A 21,347-nucleotide genomic window follows, 5' to 3' on the forward strand; every position below is an offset into this window, starting at 1 on the left:
TACAGACAGGACACACGGTGGCATGGAGGTGGAGGCGTTTGTCCCAGCCCACGTGCTGGGACCATGCCTGGCTCTCAGGTCAGCCTGGCTGCGAACCCGGGGCCGGTTCCGTCTGCCAGCCTCCTGGAGAACCAGGGCTCGTCCCACTTGAAACCGAGGGGGAGCGGAGCCCTTACAGAGTCCACTGAAGGGTTTCTTTGAACAATGGTTGTCCTGGACCTCGGGCAGGCAGAGGTGGCGTGGCTGCACCGACTGTGAGGCTTCTGACGGTGGCCTTGGCCTTCAGCATCGCACAGAGTCACAGGAGGGAAAGAAATGTGGCTTTCGGTGCCCGAGGACCCAGCTGGAGCCCGGGGTCGCTGCCAATGCAGCCCGCTGAGCCGGCGGGTGCAGAGATGTCGCCCAATCTACTGTTAGGTCCCACTGTTTTTTCAAGGCCTCACACAGACTTGCAGATATTTTCAAGGCATCTTTGTTTTAAGGCTGAAAAAAACAAAAAACAAAAACTACAAGAGGGAACTCCAGTACTGAGAAGAAAACGCCACAGAGAAGTACATTCTGACAGCACCAGCCTCCCCCAGGGGGCAAGCGCGTGGCAGTGCCCTGGACAGAGCTACCCAGTCAGCCCTGCCCCTGCACAGTGAGGAAGAATGTGGGCGGGGCCCCCTTGCTTGTTAGCAGCAAAGTCCAGTCAAAAGCAGCCCTCGTGCCCTGGTCGGTTGCTCAGTGGTTAGAGCGTCGGCCTGCACACCAGAGTCTCGGGTTCGATTCCGGTCAAGGGCACGTACCTTGGTTGCGGTCTCAGGATCGTGCAGGAGGCAACCAATCGATGTCTCTCTCGCATCAATGTTTCTCTCTCCCCCCCTCCCTCCCACTCTATCTGAAGATAAACAGAAAAATATCCTCACCCGAGGATAAAAAGAAACAGCAGCCCTCGGCTCCCTCTCTCTGTTCAGTGATGTTTCTCTAATACTTGGTTGTACCTACCTTATCTCCCCAGGTTGCATAAAACTAATCTAAACGCATTACTGTGCTGTTCAGCAGATGTAATCTGTTTGTGTGGCGATTTGATGTGATAAGGACAAAAGGGGAACTATTGAATTATAAGTAGCTGGCAAGATTCCCCAGTTCCTGCACCAGCTGAAGGAACGTCTCCGTTGACTCCTGAGCCCCACGCCCCACTCCCAGGGCTTGGCTTTTGTGCCGCAGGGAAAAAGCTGATGATAGAAAGAGAAGACCGGACAGGTGGGGAGATAGGTTTGCAGAGGAAATAAGGGAATGTGTTTGAGAGGGAGGAACGTACTGGGCAACAGGGACTGGAGATAAACAAAGGAGCCTCCTGGAGACAAAGCAGAGCCGAGAGCTTGATTTCAGGAGAGGTGCTGAGCGGTCAGTGGGAAAGTGAAGCTCAGATAGAGGCTGTAAGATGGGAGCTCGGGGGAGGGAGCGATAGTGGCGTGGGGAGGGGACAGGGAGCATCTAGGAAGGGTTGCCATGGTATTTATCTGATTTCCTTAAAAGCCACAAGGAAGGATTGAGTGGCTGAATTTTTCTTTTTTTTTTTATCCTCACCAGAAAATATTTTTCCATTTTTGTTCAGATAGAGTGGGAGGGAGAGAGAGAGAGAGAAACATCGACGTGAGAGAGACACATCAACTGGCTGCTTCCCGCACAACCCTGACCAGGGACAGGGACTGAATCACAACCTAGGTGCGTCCCCTTGACTGGAATCGAACCTGCGACTCTTTGGTTCATGGGCTGATGCTCCAACCACTGAGCCAAACCGGCCAGGGCGAGTTCCATGACGTTTAGGAAAGCGGAGACCCTTGACCAGATGGTTCCGGCAGCTGGCACCGTGGCTTTCGGACGAGACAGACCAGCTCGGCCACTCTGTCCGCAGGAAGGGAGAATAAGGCTGGAGCCTGGCATCCCTGAGCGCACAGGGGCCCTGGCGCCGTTAGGCCGAGGGGGAGAGGTCCACACCCCACGCCAGCGGCTCATGCTGCCTTCTTCTCGAACCCGTTGGAAACATTTGCTGTGGTCAGGAACTCGAGTGTTTCTTTGGGGTTGTCTTCTGTTTGGCTTTTCCTTCTTTGTTTGGATTTTTAGTTTGCATGGGACTGAGGAAGGATCAAGTCAGGCACAGAAGCAGCAACAATGTTTGGTCTGGCTGACTCCTGCTTTTTTAAAATACTTTGTTGCAAACATCAGTTAGGTACAGGTGAGTCAGTAACACCCTAGACTCTCTCTATCTAGAATGAGTGAAGAGCCGATGAGTTACTGGGCTGCTGCTGCGGCAGGAAGCTCACCCAGAGCTCCAGAACTCTCACAGAGGCATGTGTTGCCAAGTGAGCACACTGGCCAGCTGTGCACTTACTGTGTGAGTGGGACAGCCTCCTCGCCTTCTGACAGAGGGATGTCGCACCTTTCAGAAACCAGGAATAGTACTCAAGACAGTGCCTAAAGATTTAAGTCAGAGTTGAGAGCAATCATTATCTTTTGTGGTGGTTAGGAGACAACCAGAATTTTAAAAAGTCATAATGGCCTAGCCGGTGTGGCTCAGTGGTTGAGCATTGACCCAGGCACCAAGAAGTCACCGGTTCGATTCCCGGTCAGGGCACATGCCCAGGTTGTGAGCCCAATCCGCGGAGGGGGACATGCAGGAGGCGGCCAATCGATGTTCCCTCTCATTGATGTTTCTAAGTCTCTCCCTCTCCCTTCCTCTCTCTCTAAATATCAATAAAAAATTTTTTTAAGTCATAATGAGCAATTCTTCAGAGCAAGAGACCCCCTCTCCATCTCTACAGTGTGTGGGAGGAGAGGGACCAAATGATTGGGAAACACTTATATTTTGGAGTCAGAAAGACTTGTTTTAGTGCTAGCACCACACTTACTAGGGTGTGTGACCTCAGGCAGATGACTTAATTCTCTGGGCTGTAGCTATTCCATCTCTAAATGGGAAGCAGTAATAGAACCTACCCTCGTGGGGATTAAATGAGAGCACGTTTGCAAGGTTCCTGAACAGGGCCAGGCTTGTGACACGCGCTCAGTGAGTGGTGGTGTCCATCTCCCTATGCGTGTGTGAGACACAGTGAGAGTGTAGTGCTGCTACACTTAACAACGCAGCAAATGTTTGCAGAATGACCCCTGCCCTCGGCTGGCATCCGCACAATTGCTTCGTAGAGTCGCAGGGAGAAGACCGCTGATGACATTATCAGGATGGAGGTTCTCGGGGCAGGCTGGTGACTCGCTCACTGTAGGACTCTGGGTTCACTGCCTTTTCGATCCCTCACCTGCTATATGAGCCGTGTGGGGACAACATTCTCTCATTTCTCTTCCATTGACATCATTCCGCGATTCTAGCAGACTCTGGGGAGCCACTCACCACTCCAGAAAGTTCTCTGTAAAGATTTCCCAGGTTCTATCACCCTCAATTTAAAACCAAGGAAACTGAGGCCCGGAGATCAATGGATTTGCTCAAGTGACAGAGCTGGGTTTTAACGCAGGGAACCCAGCCCATGCCGGAACACACTGCCCTTCTCCTGGGCAATGAAACGATCTGAGTCGGGACCCAGCTAGGAGGAAACGTAACCCAGGTGGTTCTAGAGAGGGAATTTAATAGTCGGAGTTAATTATACAGGGGTTAGAAGTATTCTAACAGACAAAGATGTTAGACCAAACCAACAGGGGAATATTGTTTAAAGTAGAAATAGGGGGAGGGAGGCCTTGACTTCCCCTTTCTCCTGTCCCCCAATCTTCTGCTAGTACCTTCCTTTGAATGAATCTACAGGAAACGGCTGGAAAGGTTTTCCGGAGACAGGGACTGTACCAGCCAGCCCCACCCCCACCCACGCATGCAGAGCAGACTGGAGAAAAAACAGAGTGGCTCTCAGAGTCCAGTGGAATTATGACCACCGCCAGGGCTACTTCTGCTGCTAGCGTGTGACCTCATGCTCTCAAGGTGACATCTCAGAACTTCGGTCAACAGCCTTCACATGTCAAGCTTGGTCAACAGCTGACATGGCCACTGGGAATTGGTTGTCACAGCTAAAATGTATCAAAGATGCTAGAGGTGGGTTCAAACTTGGCAATGAGAGTGGATAAGGGAGCAAGGCCCTGACAACCACGCGTGTATCTTCACCAATCAGCCACCGTGAGTGCAGCTTCCCAGGTGTTGCAGAAATGACTCAATGCATAATTTCATTTCATTTCAACTCCTGCTCATACACCCTGGCAATACAGGCAAGAAGGCTGCCAGCCTTCTACATGAATGTAGCACCTTCACCTTGCTTGCTAACACCTTGGGCCTGTGGATCTTGCTTATTGCCTTCTCTGGGGGGAGGAAACAGCCACACTCATGAAGGAATCCAAGACCAAGGCCAGAAAGTGGTGACGAGAAACCAGCTGCAAACCCGACCAGAGGCTCAGAGCCCACGGATAAAGCAGGTCAGAAAAGCTGAGGGGCACAATGAGTAGACTTTTTTTTTTTTTACAGATAGAGTGGGAGGGAGAGAGAGGAAGGAAGAGAGAGAGAGAGAAACATTGACGTGAAGGGACACATCGAGTGGCTGCCACCCGCATGACCAACCAGGGCCGGGGACAAACTGCAACCGAAGTACACGCCCTTAGCGGGAACCGAATCCGGGTCTCTCCGGACCGCAGGCCGACGCTCTAACCGCTGAGCCAAACTGACCAGGGCACAATGAGTAGACTTTGACAATAACATTGACATTGACGACCTGGGAGACTGGCCTCAGACCACGGAGCACAACTATCTATCTACAGGGTTTGGCTCCGAGTTTACAGCCGAGAAGGAATTTCTGAAGGCAGCTTAGTCTGTCAGCATTCCAGGGCAGGAACTGTCCACACCTAGACCTTCTTAACAGAAAACAGGGTCTGCCTTCTAATTTTCTTTGTACAACCTTTTCATTTGGCCTGAAAATGACCGCTAAGGATTTATGAAAGAACTGAATTTAGATGGACACATCCTATGATTATTATGTTCTGGCAAATTTCACCAGGCTGAGGGCATTCGGGCTCCAGGACCAAAGTCCTCTGTAATCATTCCACCAGATGTGAGACAGTCCGATTCAATTCCATTGACTTGACGTGACTGTACTTATTATGACCGGCTCTGCACTTGGTTCCAGGGACCCAGAAATGAATGAGGTTCCACCCTGGCTCTCCAGAAGATGACAGTCTAGCAGAGAACTCACTGGAGAGTCCGTTCCTGGGGGTGTCCCTGTTTCCTGTCTGTAGCTTAGTTAATGCCTGGTCCCCGTGGCCTGCAGAGAAGCCATGCAGAATAGACAGTGAAAAAACACTGGAAAAGCAGCCCCCGGCCCTGGTTACCTCCCGGCCTCCGTCCCGGGGTCCCTCCTCTGGTTCCCGCAGAGGCATTGCTGGAAAAATCGGCACAGCTCCATCAGGCAAATGTTGAGTTTCTGGGTGGCCAGGCGGGGAGGAGCGGCTGTTACCGGCCCTTCTCTGAGGAGCTGCTGAGGACACCCTAAGGACACAATCGCAGACCACGCAAGTCAATGAAACTTGACAAGGATCGTCCCTTTGAGACACTGCGCTGGGTGAATATGGTCCCGCCCTGATCTCCAGTGGCTCGGAGACAGACAGGTGAACATGCGTGGCTTCCCCACCCCCAGCCCAGCTGCTGCGACAGGTCCGAGAGACTGGAGGGAGGACAACTGGGGTCCAGTTCTGGAGGAGATCGGAGATGGTTTTACTGAAGGGTCAATATTCAACTAGACCTAAAACATTGAACCGGCTTTGGAATCAGATAGATCTGGGCTCAAAACTGAGCCACTTTTTAGTAGGTAGAACTCACTAAAGTTCCCAAAGACAACATCACCTCCCCTGCAGAGTCACTGAAAGAAAATGCAAAACTGGGACTAACCCAGTGCCTGGCACACAGTAGGAACTCAACAAATTACTGACTTGAGCTGTATGAGTACTTTATATATTTTGGATATGGGTGAATGTCAAAAGCTTTGTGGCATACTTTGTGAATAGGCAAAATAATTTACTAGAAGATGTCAAAACCCTGTTATTTTATACTTATATTTCTCATTAGATGGATGGAGGAATGGGTGGGTGGGTGGGTGGATGGATGGATGGATGGATAGATGTAGATAGATAGATAGATAGATAGAGCTATATAAGTAAATATAGATATATAGCTATAGATTTAAATATGGATATAGATATAGATACAGGTAGATATAGAAGGTAAGGTTCTTTGGAAAACATATTAATGCTGGGAAAAATTGACGGCAGCAGGAAAAGGGGAACACCAGACAGGAGCTGGGTGGGGTCCTCGGCAGGCGCCTACAGGAGCCGCACGGGGCTGTGAAGACAGGACACGGGGACATCGCTCACTCATGGGGTCGCCAGGAGTCGGAGCCGACTCAGTGGCACGCGACAACAGAGATACAGACGCAGCCACCTTGCTTCCTCAAAGGCAGTCTGACAGCTGCCCCTCTGCACTGCTGGCCAGTTTCTGTTGAATCCCTGGGGGACGAAGGGGCTCTGATTTCCTAGGGCAGCATAATCTCGTCTTTGTGCGGAAGGGCATTCACTGCAGGCTGCGAGCGGGCGGGGGCAGATCTGGGGCGACATGAAAGGGAGACTGTGCGTGCCCCAGCAACTTAATAAGGCCCTATTGACACACGACGGCGGACCTTCAGGAAGCCAGTGTAGAAAGGCAGCCAGGGCCGGGAGGGGCCCGGTGGCTCAGCCGGCTCTGGGGACTCACAGCGGGTGGGTTTCTCCCCTGTGGAAACTGGCGGAGCGGGAAGAGGAGAGGGAGATACCAGCAGCAGGGGAATTTCCAACAGCACCAACCTCAGAACGTGGAGGCCCTGAGCCTCTGCCAACCCAGATCCCCGCCCGGGAAGGGGTTTCCTCTACACGTCCATGAGAATTCAGTGTGCGGGTGTGGGGGAGGCAGGGTGTCCTTTACAACGGAAAAACAGTAAATCGCACCCAGAAAAGGGGGGTTGCATTCTGCAGCCATTCAGTACTCCTTCTCCTTCCGCTAACATCACACCCATTAGAAGAACAACGTCCATTTGCAAAGTACACAGCGTGTCCTCGCTAGGCGTTCGCGTGATAAACGTTCACTGGATTAAATTACATGGAGCTCTTTAGCTCCAGATCACTTCCGTGCACATTACCTGGTTTCCTACACAACCCTGTGGGGAAAAGGACATTTTTAGTGCCCATAGTAATTGTTATTATTCTTGCTCTCCAGCTGAGGACACCGAATTCTGGAAGCCGGGTGCTGGGGCCACCTCACCAGTAACTGGTAGATGTAGGATCTGAGTCTCAGCAGTCTGGCTCGAAAGGCTCAAACACACCTCTTTTTATTGTACTGCACACCCTCATCCAACACAAACAAGGGCAGTGGGGGGCGACAGGGTGCTGGTACATACTTGAAGCTTGAACTTGGTGGGTTCCAGGGACCAGGGCTGGCTCTTCTCCAGGGGTAAAGGACCACGGGAGGTCACCTGCAGGGAGCAAGAATGGCGTGAAAAATCCAAACGAAGTGGCCTTGGGTTGCCCACACAACCAGAGAATCATAGCACCTCCAGGATAAAGAGTTCTTGAAATCTACGGGAAAACTGAAGCCAAGAAAGAGTGCAAAGAAGTGACCGATCCAAGCTCACTGGGCAATTTAACGGCAGAGCAAACCTAGTTCTCCTGCTAGAACCAACGGAGTACAACAGCCAGCTCAGCCTGCCCACTGGCACCCCGCCCCGCCGCGGCCCTGTCCCTAAGCTATTTCCTGCTGGTGGGTTTGGGTTTCTCTTTCCAGAGCACGTCTTACCTGTCTGTGGATGTCTAGGGGCCGGTGCCTTGGTTGGACTTGGAGTCTGTGTGCTGGGGGTGAGTGTTCCTGGGATGAGAGGAGAGACAGGTGACCTGCCCGTCTCAGGATCCTGAGTGGAGCAGGGGTCCCGGGCTCCCAGTCCTGCCCTGTGCATCCAAGGTCGGTTGTCAAGCCAGGTACAGAGGGTGCAGAAAGGAGGAGGAAGGTGGACCCACGGAGGAGGCGCGCCCAGTGGGGAGAGGAAATGGCACGTCCCAACGGAACTGATACAGTGTGACAGTGCCGTTGGAAACCCGCTAAAACCGACCACGGGTTTAGCCCAGGCAGTGTCCAAGCACGGGCTCCTCGGCAAAGAGAAAATGGTACGTTCTCATTCACCTGAGCCTTGGCACACATCCACCCCACCGCCACCGCATCAAGCCTGTGTTCATGACAGAGCACGGCTCACTGCGACAATTCCGTTGACTATAAAGTCCTGGGTAAAGGGCCCCGGGGTATGACCCTTGCTGTCAAGATTCTGGTCTTTGGAAAAACTAGATAAGTAGCCTCTTTATAGGGAATAAGGCAGAGAAAAAACACACTGTAAGGAAGCCTACTGTGTTCCAGGGGACGGGAGATAAATACATTGTTAAGGAAGCCTACTGTGTTCCAGGGGGCGGGAGATAAACACACTATTAAGGAAGCCTACTGTGTTCCAGGGGGCGGGAGATAAACACACTATTAAGGAAGCCTACTGTGTTCCAGGGGACGGGAGATAGACACACTGTAAGGAAGCCTACTGTGTTCCAGGGGGCGGGAGATAAACACACTGTAAGGAAGCCTACTGTGTTCCAGGGGGCGGGAGATAAACACACTGTTAAGGAAGCCTACTGTGTTCCAGGGGGCGGGAGATAAACACACTGTAAGGAAGCCTACTGTGTTCCAGGGGGCGGGAGATAAACACACTGTAAGGAAGCCTACTGTGTTCCAGGGGACGGGAGATAGACACACTGTAAGGAAGCCTACTGTGTTCCAGGGGACGGGAGATAAACACACTGTAAGGAAGCCTACTGTGTTCCAGGGGGCGGGAGATAGACACACTGTAAGGAAGCCTACTGTGTTCCAGGGGACGGGAGATAGACACACTGTAAGGAAGCCTACTGTGTTCCAGGGGACGGGAGATAAACACACTGTAAGGAAGCCTACTGTGTTCCAGGGGGCGGGAGATAAACACACTGTAAGGAAGCCTACTGTGTTCCAGGGGACGGGAGATAGACACACTGTAAGGAAGCCTACTGTGTTCCAGGGGACGGGAGATAGACACACTGTAAGGAAGCCTACTGTGTTCCAGGGGACGGGAGATAGACACACTGTAAGGAAGCCTACTGTGTTCCAGGGGACGGGAGATAAACACACTGTAAGGAAGCCTACTGTGTTCCAGGGGACGGGAGATAAACACACTGTAAGGAAGCCTACTGTGTTCCAGGGGGCGGGAGATAAACACACTGTAAGGAAGCCTACTGTGTTCCAGGGGACGGGAGATAGACACACTGTAAGGAAGCCTACTGTGTTCCAGGGGGCGGGAGATAAACACACTGTTAAGGAAGCCTACTGTGTTCCAGGGGACGGGAGATAAACACACTGTTAAGGAAGCCTACTGTGTTCCAGGGGACGGGAGATAAACACACTGTTAAGGAAGCCTACTGTGTTCCAGGGGACGGGAGATAAACACACTGTAAGGAAGCCCTACTGTGTTCCAGGGGGCGGGAGATATACACACTGTAAGGAAGCCCTACTGTGTTCCAGGGGACGGGAGATAAACACACTGTAAGGAAGCCTACTGTGTTCCAGGGGACGGGAGATAAACACACTGTTAAGGAAGCCTACTGTGTTCCAGGGGACGGGAGATAAACACACTGTAAGGAAGCCTACTGTGTTCCAGGGGACGGGAGATAAACACACTGTAAGGAAGCCTACTGTGTTCCAGGGGGCGGGAGATAGACACACTGTAAGGAAGCCTACTGTGTTCCAGGGGACGGGAGATAAACACACTGTAAGGAAGCCTACTGTGTTCCAGGGGACGGGAGATAAACACACTGTTAAGGAAGCCTACTGTGTTCCAGGGGACGGGAGATAAACACACTGTTAAGGAAGCCTACTGTGTTCCAGGGGACGGGAGATAGACACACTGTAAGGAAGCCTACTGTGTTCCAGAGGGCGGGAGCTTAAGGAACAGACCCTTGAGGAGAGGAAGGCCCACAGGAGAGGAGGCCAAGTTCATGGACACTAACAGCCCAGCAATGATCACTGTAACCATCCATTAACTGGTGCGCATGGAAGGAGGGCCTCTGGCTGCAGGTATCAGAGGAAGTGATTTTTAAAATAAGTAAATGTTTTTTGATCTAATTATAGGATTAGAAAAAATGAAAAATTCACAGCATTGGTTAATAAGTTATGAATTTCTTTTTAGTTTTCTTTTATGTTCTATTTTCTATGTATTTTTATTACACACACACGCACACACACATAAATGCATATACATGCTAGAGTAGAATCACACTTGATAATTTTTTAAGTGACTTTTAGAGCTTAGACCTTCTCCATATTACATGATTATATATTAATACTAATTATATTTATGGATGTAATTAATGTGTATGCTATACTATACTGCGTATACATGATGGATATGTAGTTAACATAACAACATTAATTTATATTAATACTATGCCAAAAAGACAGCTGAATTGTCTGGAGTGAACACTGTTGGCTTCTGGTGGCCTCTTGGTTAATGACAGTGAAAAGGGGGAAGGAGAGAAAGTTGGAGGAGGGTACCTAACAGAGGGAAGAGGGAGTTTTCATCCATTCACTCACTTGTTCATTCAAAGGTGGGAAGAAAGGGATGGGGTGAAGAAAGGAAGACAGAGTTCACTTCGAGTTTTTAATTGTGTTGCTAACTCATGCTTCATCCCTGCTCTGTGTGTGTATTATAGTCTCGAAATTTAGAAAAGGTTTTAAAATCAGACAACGCTCAATTTAGTTCGAATGTGGGGGACTTGGGAGAGAACATGCCCTCTTACCTGAGGCTGGTCTGGTCTGGGATGGGCTGCCGTGTGTCCCCGCAGGAGGCTCCGAAGGGCTCCCTGTGGTCCCAGTGTCCGTCCCGGAGTCCTCGGCCTCTGCCAGGGACACCACTGTGGAGGAGAGTGTTTCCCAGGGGGGCCCCCCAGCTGTTTCCTCACCAGTGGTCTGAGCCCAGGGCACAGGCCGTGTGGGAGCCCAGGCCTGTCTGCTGGCTGTCGCCCATGGAGTTCCGGCCACCGTCCTGGCAGCTGCACGAGGGGCAGTGACAGGGCATTTAGATGCTTGACCACTTTGATTTGGATGTAAAATTGATAAGATACTGAAATGTAATCACAGGGTAAATCAATGTGCATGCATAATATAGACAATCTAGGCACTTAAATATTACCAAGAGCTGGAATAAATGGACCAAACTAAATGTTATTTTCCTAACTACTAATTTTTAAAAAATCTCCAAATCCCTGAGACACCCAAGCCATCAGCTGGGATGTGTTTTTGGAACAGTGGACTCTCTCAACATTATCTCTAAGCATGTGTCACAGTGGAAAGGTTATGGGGTTGAGGTGAGGGGACCTGGAGAGGTGAATTCTGCTCCTGCTTCCTAACTTGGGGGCGAGTTACTGAACTCTAGTTTTATCATTGAAATGGAGATAATAACGATAATACCCTACAGTATCGCAGGGTTGTCATTAAGACAAATCGTCCCTCATTGGTCTGTCAAAGAGCTGCTGGGGATTCTCATTTGTTCATTCCCATGGTAGGAATTAAAACTCATGTTTTCAAGTTTTACAGAACGAATCCTCAGGGAGGGTTTTAAACCTATAAGTTGAGAACAGCATCATCGTCAAAATATTCAGATTTCTTATTCAGAAAACGGTGTATTGCTTCATGTATTTCATTATGCTTCTGTTACCTCCGCTCGAGTTTTGTAGCTTTTCCTACATAAAGCCAGCACTTCTGCTAGGACCCTGCTAGGTATGTGACCATTTCTCCTGCCACCAGCAACCACATCTTTATGATATCGTAAGGTTCTAGTTTTGTGCATCATGATGGCTACTGTACTAAGGACTTCTCTAGTTAATGACGGTGATTCCTTTTCCCACCCTTCTTCCCTGCTGCCTGGCCCTTCTTTTCCCCGTCGGAGACCATCTTGTATTTCCCCCTTAGGGTCCGGCCCCTGGAGCTGCCTCTCACCATGAGGTCTGTCTCTCATGATAGTAGCTGCCTGTTGCAAAATTGTCCCGCCCAGCTGTTGCCTGTCATGTTATCTACGGCTGTCTAAGGGAATATGGAGGACATGTGTGTTTTGTTTTGTTTCCTCATTGAATTTATTGGAGTTACATTGGTTAATTAAATTATATAGGTTTGAGATGTAGTACGTCACTTGTGCATTGTATTGAGTGTTCACCACCCCAAGTCATGTCTCTGCCGTCACCATTTATCCCCCTTCGCCCTCTCATGCCTCCCCCGCCCCCCTTTCCCTTTGGGAGTGGGAGGGGTGGGGCAGCTACTCAACACCAGGCGCGTGTTGCCATGGGCGGGGGGGGGGGGAGATCCAGGGCTGCCAGATCTTTTGCAAAAATAAATAAATAAATATAAATATAGATAGATAGATAGATAGATAGATAGATAGATAGATAGATGATAGATAGATAGATAGATAGTCTGGAGACTAGAGCGGAGTTGGGAGGTTTACTCACCCGGAACACCAGACAGGCTGCTGGTAAACGTGTAATTGACAACCGGCGATTTCTCCGCCATCTCCCAGAAGTCAGAAAGGTTCCTTCCTGCAAAGATCCCCCCCACCGGTTCCATCTGGGCCCACCTGCCGGCGGCTGCGTTGTTCCCAGTCAGAGGCTGGCCAGGGCTGGCTGGGGCTCACCTGACTGTCCCGTCATCACGCAGATGAAGACGCAGTCGGAGTCATTCCTCTGACTCACTGTAAGGCAACCACACAAGACTGAGCGGCTCTGGAGCTGTGAAGTCTTCAGCCGAAATGAAAATTAAGCCAGAAAGGCCTAGCGCAGGGTGCTGTGGGAAAATAAGGCTGACTATTTACTTTGAAGGCTGCCTTGATTTTCTGGGGCTTGGGGGTGGGATGCAGTATCAGGTAACGGCTAAGGGTATACCCTCTGGGGTCCGCTTCCCGCCTACATCAGCTCTGCCACTTACTAGCTACGCGGACAAGGGTGAGCTGCTTGACCTCTCTAGGACTCAGTTTACCCATCTTGAAAATAGTAAAATTCTCATCCCACAGTTCCTCATTTGCAATTTCCAAATCCCCAAATCTCTGTAAGAGGGGGAGTTTTGTGTCATTTTGGTACGAAAACTCATTTGGTGGCCAAACCTGACGCGCCGGGTGTGAAGCTCACCACAGTCTATCTTTCCCGCATGGTGTGAAGGGCCAGCCCTTCTGCTAAGTGAATACAGGTGTCTCCGATGGCAGCAGGCTGCCCTGAATGCTCCTGCAGGTCCCAGATGGTGCTACCTCGGATGGTGCAGACGCCCTGTTAGACTTTCAAAGGTCTGAGAACGTCTGAATCCCTAAATATACTTGCCCCTGGAGGGACTGTGGATGTGTGGTCACATGTCCCTGGGAGGATGGCTGTGATGGTCCCGTGAGATGGGCATGAAGCTCTAAGTATGGTGCCTGGCAGATAGAAGGGCTCAATAAAGAGTTATAATACTAATTATTGTTGTTGCTCATGTGCTACTATCATCATATGAATTAGCATAGTGACCAAGAGCATGACCTTCAGACCCAGAGCTCCGGGGTCAGAATTCTCTCTCTGCAGAATGACCTTGGGCAGGATATTTAACCTCCCTGGGCCACAGTTTCCTCGCCTGTCAAGTGGTGATAAATACAGCAGCTCCCCAGCAAGGGTGGTGAGGAGGCCTGAGGGAATACACGGTCAGCTCTTAGATTCGAACCCTTAGAAAACTCCCTGCTGCCTAATGACACCTACTATTGTTTCTCTTCCTCCCTATCTCCCTTTTTCTAAAACAGTAGTTTCTCCACAGTGTAGCAAACCATTCTTCTGATGAGGCCAAGTGTTGGGCTGTTAAACAGATCTGTGCTTTGCAAAGTGGGTCCCCAGGGGAATCGCCTAGAGGGTATATGAAGCCACCTTATAAATGAGGCACGTCTTTCTCAGTTGTACGTCAGACATGGGCTTGGGCTCCATGTAGATCTCAAACTGAATTCTGAACCACCTTGAGCAACATATTGAACCTCTGTGAACCTCAGTTTTCTCATCTTTAAAATGGGGGCATAGCTGTCCATCAGAAGCTGTTTTCTTGAGTCTGCCTAGATTTCCTCCAACTAGGAGTCTTGGATTCTCCCTCCAATGTTCAGGACACCAGGAAAAGCTCTGATGGGAAGGTGGAACCTTCTGATACAGGTGGTAAAAGTGGACACACTGACGGTCTAAATAAAACTTATGCTAACGTTGCTGACAGCCTGGCCTGGGGTAGGGGTTGGCAGTCCACTGGGTTTGAATATACTCCATGGAAGATACCAAATCTCAGATTTGCCTAGCGTTTGCAGGGTAAACACACCCGAGAGGATGGAGGTAGACTTGAAAATCTCCGTGAGGTAGCTGGTAGAGTTCCCAATGACGTCCACCAGCAGGGCTGTGAAGTCTGCAAGACAGATGAGGAGGTTTACGTTTTTGAGACTTGATTTAAATTTCAGAGACCTGAGAAAGAAAGTATATATTGCACTGGGATATGTCAGAGTAGATTAGTGCAGTGATTAGTTCAGTGATTCAGTTCAGTGATTTGAGGAATATAAACAATCATATAGAAAAATACCACTAATTATTATTTTTTTAAGTCTTAATTTCAAGTAGGCAGAAAACTTTTGGACACATCATTATAACTCCCTTTCTCCCCCATTGTCCTCTCCCCCTAAATCCTTTCTGCCAACCCCAAACAGCTGTGTAAGTCCATATTGATAAATAACGGTTTTTCTGATTGGTTTTCCCTGCTATCCTATAAACTTCTACCTACTCTGCAATACCCTTCTTGGCTCACCCCACAATTCTAAGCTCACTTCCCACGACTCTCTGCCCTGGCTTACCTGCTCATATTTAAGTGTGATAGATATCACTGCATTTTCCTATCTTACGCTAAGAAGAAAAAATTAATTCGAACTTGTCTGAGAGAGCGCAAGCGCCATGGGTCACCCCGCCCACCTGAGAGGCCATTGGTCCGATTGCTCAAGCAGTAGCAGTACCGCGTGGGGAACTTGGCCTGGTCCACCGCCTTCAGGTTGGAAACTGGGAAGAGAACCGGTCCACTCAGCAGTCCTGCCACACAGCCCACCCCGGGGCCCACCGCTCCCCATCCTCGTCACCAAGGGGCACTTACTGTTGTAAATGGCCACAGAAAACTTGTGGAAGGCGAAGGAACTATAGGAAGTGATGCTGAGCAGGGAGAAGAATTTCTTGCTATCTGCCAACGACATCGAAACAAAGAAGCAGACAAATGCCTACTAACAATAATAAATAAATAACAACAAATTTGTAAACAGAGACTAGAAATAAATAATACAACAAACACGTAATGAAACAATGAATACATTTCGAAAATAGTAAAAGCAAATCAAAAAGTGCAAACACACAGGTCACTGGGCCATCCTTCCTGACCCCCCTGAGCCCCTGCATTCTCTCCACAGTGACGCCGAGAAATGCCGGCGCTGCGGCGTGGCCGGAACACAGCTCGCTCTCAGGACAAGCCTGCCTCCCTGGGCTGTGCCCTCCTGGTCGTGAGACAGGCAGGACAACACACCCCCACTCAGAACACAGGGAACCCGGGTCACAGAGAGTCTAGACGCGAAGCTGGTCCAAGGCCCAAAGGTGCCTGGATTGTGCTCTTAAGAAAAGGTTACCTTTCAAAGCTCTGCTCAGCATCCCGTTCACCACCTCTGTCAGGTTAAGTGCGGACAGATCGACCAGCCTCGCAGGCAGCTCTGGAAGAGAAATCGTCTCTCATTTCCAGGGTTCTGCCGATGTGCCTCCTGTGGACAGTTACTGAGCTGCCCCGCCCCTCCCATGCACCAAGAGTGCTAAGTGCCCGGCAGGGGCGGCCGACAGCATACACTGTGACCAGCTAGAGTAGAGAGGCGAAGTCAGGGTGCAGCACAAGGAACGCTGTTTTAGAGACTGTTTTATCTCTGCACTGGGGAGAGGAGAGATCGGCGGGAAATGCTTCTATATGTACAATGAGAAGCTGGAGGCAACGGGCCAAGCTCCCCACACACTGGATTTGGAAGGAACCACCAGAGGACAGAGAATCTCAGATGCTGCTGGGCACTGGCGTCACTGGAGAGATTTGTTTTTCATACCACAGTTCCGACGCTTGGGCTCCATCCGCAGAGATTCAGTTTTAACAGGACTGGGATGTGGCCCAGATATCGGAACCAAAATCAATCAATCAATCAATCAATCAATCAATATCAGTCACTACCCAGATATTGGTAGTGTGCGGCTGGGTGGAGAGAGGCTGGTGGGTTAAAATGTGCCTTCTTCCAGCTGTGAAAACAAGGACTTTTACTTAATGATCAGATAACGTCGTGGCTAAAGCGATGTGAAGATTGGGGAGATGCTGTTACCCCGCTGTGGGGGTGGAGTAGGGTCCAGAGAAGCAGGGGAGTTTTCTCAGTAGCCCAGGCCACCCATGGAACCCTCGGGGATGGAGGGGGACTCACCTGTGGTGTCCAGAAAGCCACCCCCCCTTCCTTCCTCTCCTCCCCTCTAAGACCAGACATTGGGAAGAGAAAAGGCTTCAGGGGAGAAATGGGAGCCTCCAGCCCTGGCCCCACGTTGCTGGAGAGGCCTGGGAGGCCTCCACTGCTTGGTCCTCAGGCCTGTGACCGTGACAATCACTGGGGACAATGTGAAAAGGCAGATACAAGTCCCTGCTCGGGATTCTCGTGTCCTTGGACCACGTGTGGTCTTGAAATGCACATTTTTATAAACAGGCAGGTGATTCCAATGCGGGGGGCTCATCGACCCCACCCCTTTACTAGGTCGGGAAACGAGGACGCAGAGAGAAAAAGAAACTTGTCTAAATTTGTGCAACCGAGCCCTGGCCCTTCTGAAATATCACGCGGCAAAGTTCGTGGCCTCAGAGAAGAAAATGTCAAAGGAAATTTTGAAATGCCAATGGCCTTCCGTCATTCTTTATTCATTCAACAAATACCCACTGGGGGTCAAGCACTGGGCTAGGTGTTGGCCGTAAAGAGGTCAAGGGGAAGGACCAGGCCTCCACCTCTGCGGGTCGGGTGGGAGGAGGGGGAGTCACATGTAATTGCACGTGAGGGTCATCCAGTAGGGAACAATGATGTGAGCACCTCGTCAGGGCTCTAAGCTGGTCGGGGGGTGGATGGACAAGGCCCTCGTGCAAGTGACGTCAAGCCGAGATCTGAAGGAGTCACTCTTTTGGGTGGGACGCCATGCAGCGTTTGTTGCCGCTCTAGCTGCAATGACTGTTTTTATGGCGCCTTCCCGCGGAGAAAGTGCTTTATGCCCATTCCACAGATGGACACACCAAGGCCCGGAGAGGCCGAGAGGTGTGTTCCCGAGTGGCAGTGACACAGCGGGACCCACGTACCTGTGGCAGCGAGGACAGCCCCAGCTCTTCCCTTCTCAGTGTCTCCGCTTCCCAGCACTGCAATACAAGTTCCCGTGACACCTCACACAATAGAACATCCCTCCAAGCCAGCCGGCCACACTCCCTCGGATGGGCGGGGAACCCGAGGCCCGGAAAGGGGAGCAATGACCCTGACTCCCACAGCTGGCTGGTGGCCCTGTTCCCGTCCCTCAGCCCTGCAGTCACCTTTCCTCTTTCTGCTCCCACGAGTTTGACTGTTTCCCATTCCTCCTAGAAGTAATCTCCGCGGTGTTTGTCCTTCTGTGTCTGACTTACTTCACTCGGCTCAGGGCCCGCCAGGTGCACGCACATTGCTTTCTTGTTTCGGGCTGAGTAATAGTCCACGGTGTGCGAATACCACCCTCTCTCTCCATTCCTCTGTGAACGGGCACTTAGGTGGTCCCCTGCCTTCCAAGGACCCTGTCGAAATCAGGTCCAGCCACTGTGGCCTTTCATCAGGCTTTTTGATTAAATATCGGAGTTTGGGATTAGGGGTAGGTGGGCGCTATGGATCCCCGGCCCTACAATACGGCTGTGGAGGGGGGCGTGCTGGTTATGTCACAACGAAAGGAGGCTGTGACACACGGTCAAGCCGGCGAGAGCTTGCAGACGGCTCGTCTTCGGCTGGAGAGTCCGGCTCCCCCTCGCGGCGGCGGAGTGACACCCGCCTGAGCCCTGGGCGCCGCAGCAGCCCCGCGGAGCCTTCGGGAGGCACTGAGCAGCCTGGCTGGTCCCTGGTTGGGGAGCAGAGTCCCCACACAGGGGAGGGGCTAGGTCCCCTGGGGTCGGGATCTCCGGGCTATGGGGATGCTCCAGCTGCTGGGCTTGCAGGACCCCGACACCTGTCCAGCCAGAATGACGGGCCCTGCGCCATCTTTCTAACTAAGAACTTTTCGGAAGCATCGTTCTTTCTCCCCCCAAAATATTTATACTTACAAACACGTGGGTGGACTTTGGTAACAATATTTGAAGTGTGAATCAAACACCCCTGAAGCAGGGATTTTTGAACACGATGCTAGACAGAAGCATTTTTCCAAATACATTTTTAGACAGATCATCTAAAACTATTGCTCTCTTTTTGGATAAAAAGACCATCATTGTAGTAACTTTAAAATAGAAAGTATTGGCATTTTTTCAAACTTATTTATGCTTTGTGTTTTTATCACCTGTTCTCCTTTGATTACCTGTAGAGCAGAACACTTGTTATCACTGAAACAGGAGAACACTGGAGGCTCCAATAGGGGAGATATGTACCGAGACGGGTCTGCTTAGACCCAAGAAACCGGGCAACTGCTGCTCTGGGGGGCAGGGAGGGGTGGGCTGGGGGAGCCTTTCACTTTATACGCTTTGTACCCTTGGCATTTTGAACCACAGGACTGTACTAATTACAAGTGAATAAAATAAAATAAAAAAAGACTAATCCCTATCTCACTTCCCAGAAGCAAAGGCATACAAAAAATTACCCTGTGTGTTTAGCAAAAACTGAGGAACAGAGCCCAGCCCTGACTCCTAAGTGTCCTTTATGTCGGAACGCATCCCCCATCTTGCTGCCCGGCCAATTCCAGACCATCAAAAAGGAAAAAAAAAAAAAAAACAAAGAAAGATGAAATTATGACCAGGGTGATGATGGCGGCATATAACAATACCTCCCATTATGAAACCTCCCATCGCTAATAGCGTGGTACAGTCTTTGTGGGTTTATAAGATCTCAAGAATCCAGGAGTTCCATGGACCATAAAGCAACGAACAACTCATAAAACTGTAACTATGACTGTTAGAGCTTGAGATATAGATACAATCCCCATTTTACAGATGGAGAAAGTGAGGCTCAAAGGAGCCAAGGAATTTGCCCAAGACAGAGTGAGCTAGGGAGGAGCACTTGCCCATTTACCTGTTGTGGGTAGGAAGGTCGTGACCTTTTCCTTCTTGCCTTCTCCTTTAAAAGCGGACACTAAAATAAAAAATAAAGAAGTTTTCATCAGAAAAATTATAACCTAGACATGACCTCAGAGAGAATTAATCCGAAGTGCTCATGTTAAAGATGAGAAAATTATGAGCTGGAATGGTGAAGCAACTTGCTGAAAATCCCACACACAGTTCGTTCATTCCTGCAATCATTTAGTCATCATACATGTATTTATGGACCAACTAGGATAATAGTAATGATTGATAATGTTATTCAGCACCTAGACTTCAATAGGCATTGTGTGTGTTAGATGCCAAGATAGTATGATGATAAATGGATTCAGACTCCATCATTATGGAGCTCATATTCTAGGTGGGAAGGCAGAAGTCAAGAAAATAAAAACTCAGGATATTATTACGAACAATGTTAGATACTTTGAAGGGCACTTTGAGAGCGTATAACAGCCAGATACCATCTCAGTGACCTGAAACCTTCCCCTGGGAGGTGGCATTCAGCTGAGATCTGAAGGTTGAATGGTATTTTAGTAGGTTAGCTGGCTGTGGGGTTATTCAGTGTACAGCTAGCATGTGCCAGGGGCTGAGAGGGGCATGAATATGACTGTAAAGAAGTGACAGAGGCCAACTGTGATGGAACACAGGGACCAGGAGGTGGTCGTGACGAGATGGGCAGGGTCATATCGATAAGGTAAAGGACTTGGAATACTATCCAAAAGAAGTAGAGAGTCAATGGATCCTTTGGGAGGGCGTGGAAATGAGAGAGGAACTTGGAAGGTCACATAATGAGACTGGTAAAAAGACCAGTCAGGCTGGTGAGTGGAGAATGGATCGTGGAGAGACAAGAGGAGAAGCAGGGAGTTGATACAGAGGTCCAGGAGAGAGAAGGTGATGGTGTGGACGAGGGTGGCAACAGTGAAGGTGAGCACAATTCTGCTGCATGAATGGCACTCACTTGCAAAAAGTCAAGGGACAAAGCCAGGAATGGAGACTTTCATTGCCAGTTTTGTCACACTCGTTTAGGATTCTGGCCTGAAATGATGGCTGCTGCCAGTCTCTGAAGCACAAGGAATAGCCACACTCAGTGTATAGAACAGACACTTCTTGAACTCCGACCAGACCCACCTGTGTTCCAAAGGGACAGAACACACGCAAGGCCCACGCACAGCCTCGCCGGAGCACCGTGTACCAGGAAGCCCGGCATGTTCGTGATATCCTGCCCACCTGGAAACAAACATTGGAGAAAACAGGCTGGATCACTGTCCACACTGATTCAAAATATCCTTGGGAACCCTGCATGGGGCATCATTAGAAATATGTTCTGTAAAGGCTCTGTATCGTTAGGATAAGTTAGGTTCTGTGGAGGTAACAAATTAACTCCATGATCTCATTGGCTTAATTCAACAACAAAAGTTGATTTCTTGCCCTGGCCGGTTTGGCTCAGTGGTTAGAGCATCAGCCTGCGGTCCAGAGAGACCCAGGTTCGGTTCCCGCTAAGGGCACCTACCTTGGTTGCAATTTGTTCCCGGCCCTGGTTGGGTTGTGTGGGTGGCAGCCACTCGATGTGTCCCTTTCACGTCGATGTTTCTCTCTCTCCCTCTTCCTCTCTTTCCCTCCCACTCTATCTGAACAAAAAATGGAAAACTGTTCTCGGGTGAGGATAAAAAAAAAAACCAAAGCCCTGGCCGGTTTGGCTCAGCGGTTAGAGCGTCAGCCTGCAGTCCACAGAGACCCGGGTTCAGTTTCCGCTAAGGGCATGTACCTTGGCTGCAGTTTGTCCCCGGCCCTAGTTGGGTCATGTGGGTGGCGGCCACTCGATGTGTCCCTTTCACATCAATGTTTCTCTCTCTTCCTCTCTCTCCTTCCC

General features: G+C 50.1%; 1 protein-coding gene across 1 annotated transcript; it reads right to left on the reverse strand.

Annotated features, from left to right (window-relative positions):
* Positions 1 to 439: 439 nt before the first annotated feature.
* HHLA1 (HERV-H LTR-associating 1) lies at positions 440 to 20,684 on the reverse strand. The gene is made up of 14 exons (XM_036263849.1): positions 20,606 to 20,684; positions 19,452 to 19,511; positions 16,617 to 16,675; positions 15,798 to 15,876; positions 15,278 to 15,361; positions 15,103 to 15,186; positions 14,465 to 14,548; positions 12,789 to 12,845; positions 12,607 to 12,693; positions 7,841 to 7,909; positions 7,446 to 7,520; positions 5,353 to 5,509; positions 2,378 to 2,460; positions 440 to 483 (listed from the first exon to the last, which is right to left on the reverse strand). The coding sequence occupies exons 1-14, from the start codon at positions 20,682 to 20,684 to the stop codon at positions 440 to 442; spliced, it is 1,101 nt and encodes a 366-aa protein (XP_036119742.1).
* Between the last annotated feature and the right edge of the window lie 663 nt (positions 20,685 to 21,347).

This window comes from Molossus molossus, unplaced genomic scaffold, assembly GCF_014108415.1.
Source record: "Molossus molossus isolate mMolMol1 unplaced genomic scaffold, mMolMol1.p scaffold_m16_p_16, whole genome shotgun sequence".
Taxonomy (NCBI): Eukaryota; Metazoa; Chordata; class Mammalia; order Chiroptera; family Molossidae; genus Molossus; species Molossus molossus.

What these genes read in the sequence shown, in the direction of transcription:
- HHLA1 (XM_036263849.1), bottom strand. Translation starts at nt 20,684, where the DNA reads ATGCCGGGCTTCCTGGTACACGGTGCTCCGGCGAGGCTGTGCGTGGGC. An exon ending in TCGGACCAATGGCCTCTCAG is followed by an intron (nt 14,549 to 15,102) that starts GTGGGCGGGGTG and finishes TCTGTCTTGCAG; the next exon opens with ACTTCACAGCCCTGCTGGTG. An exon ending in CCACCAAGTTCAAGCTTCAA is followed by an intron (nt 5,510 to 7,445) that starts GTATGTACCAGC and finishes TTGTGTCCTTAG; the next exon opens with GGTGTCCTCAGCAGCTCCTC.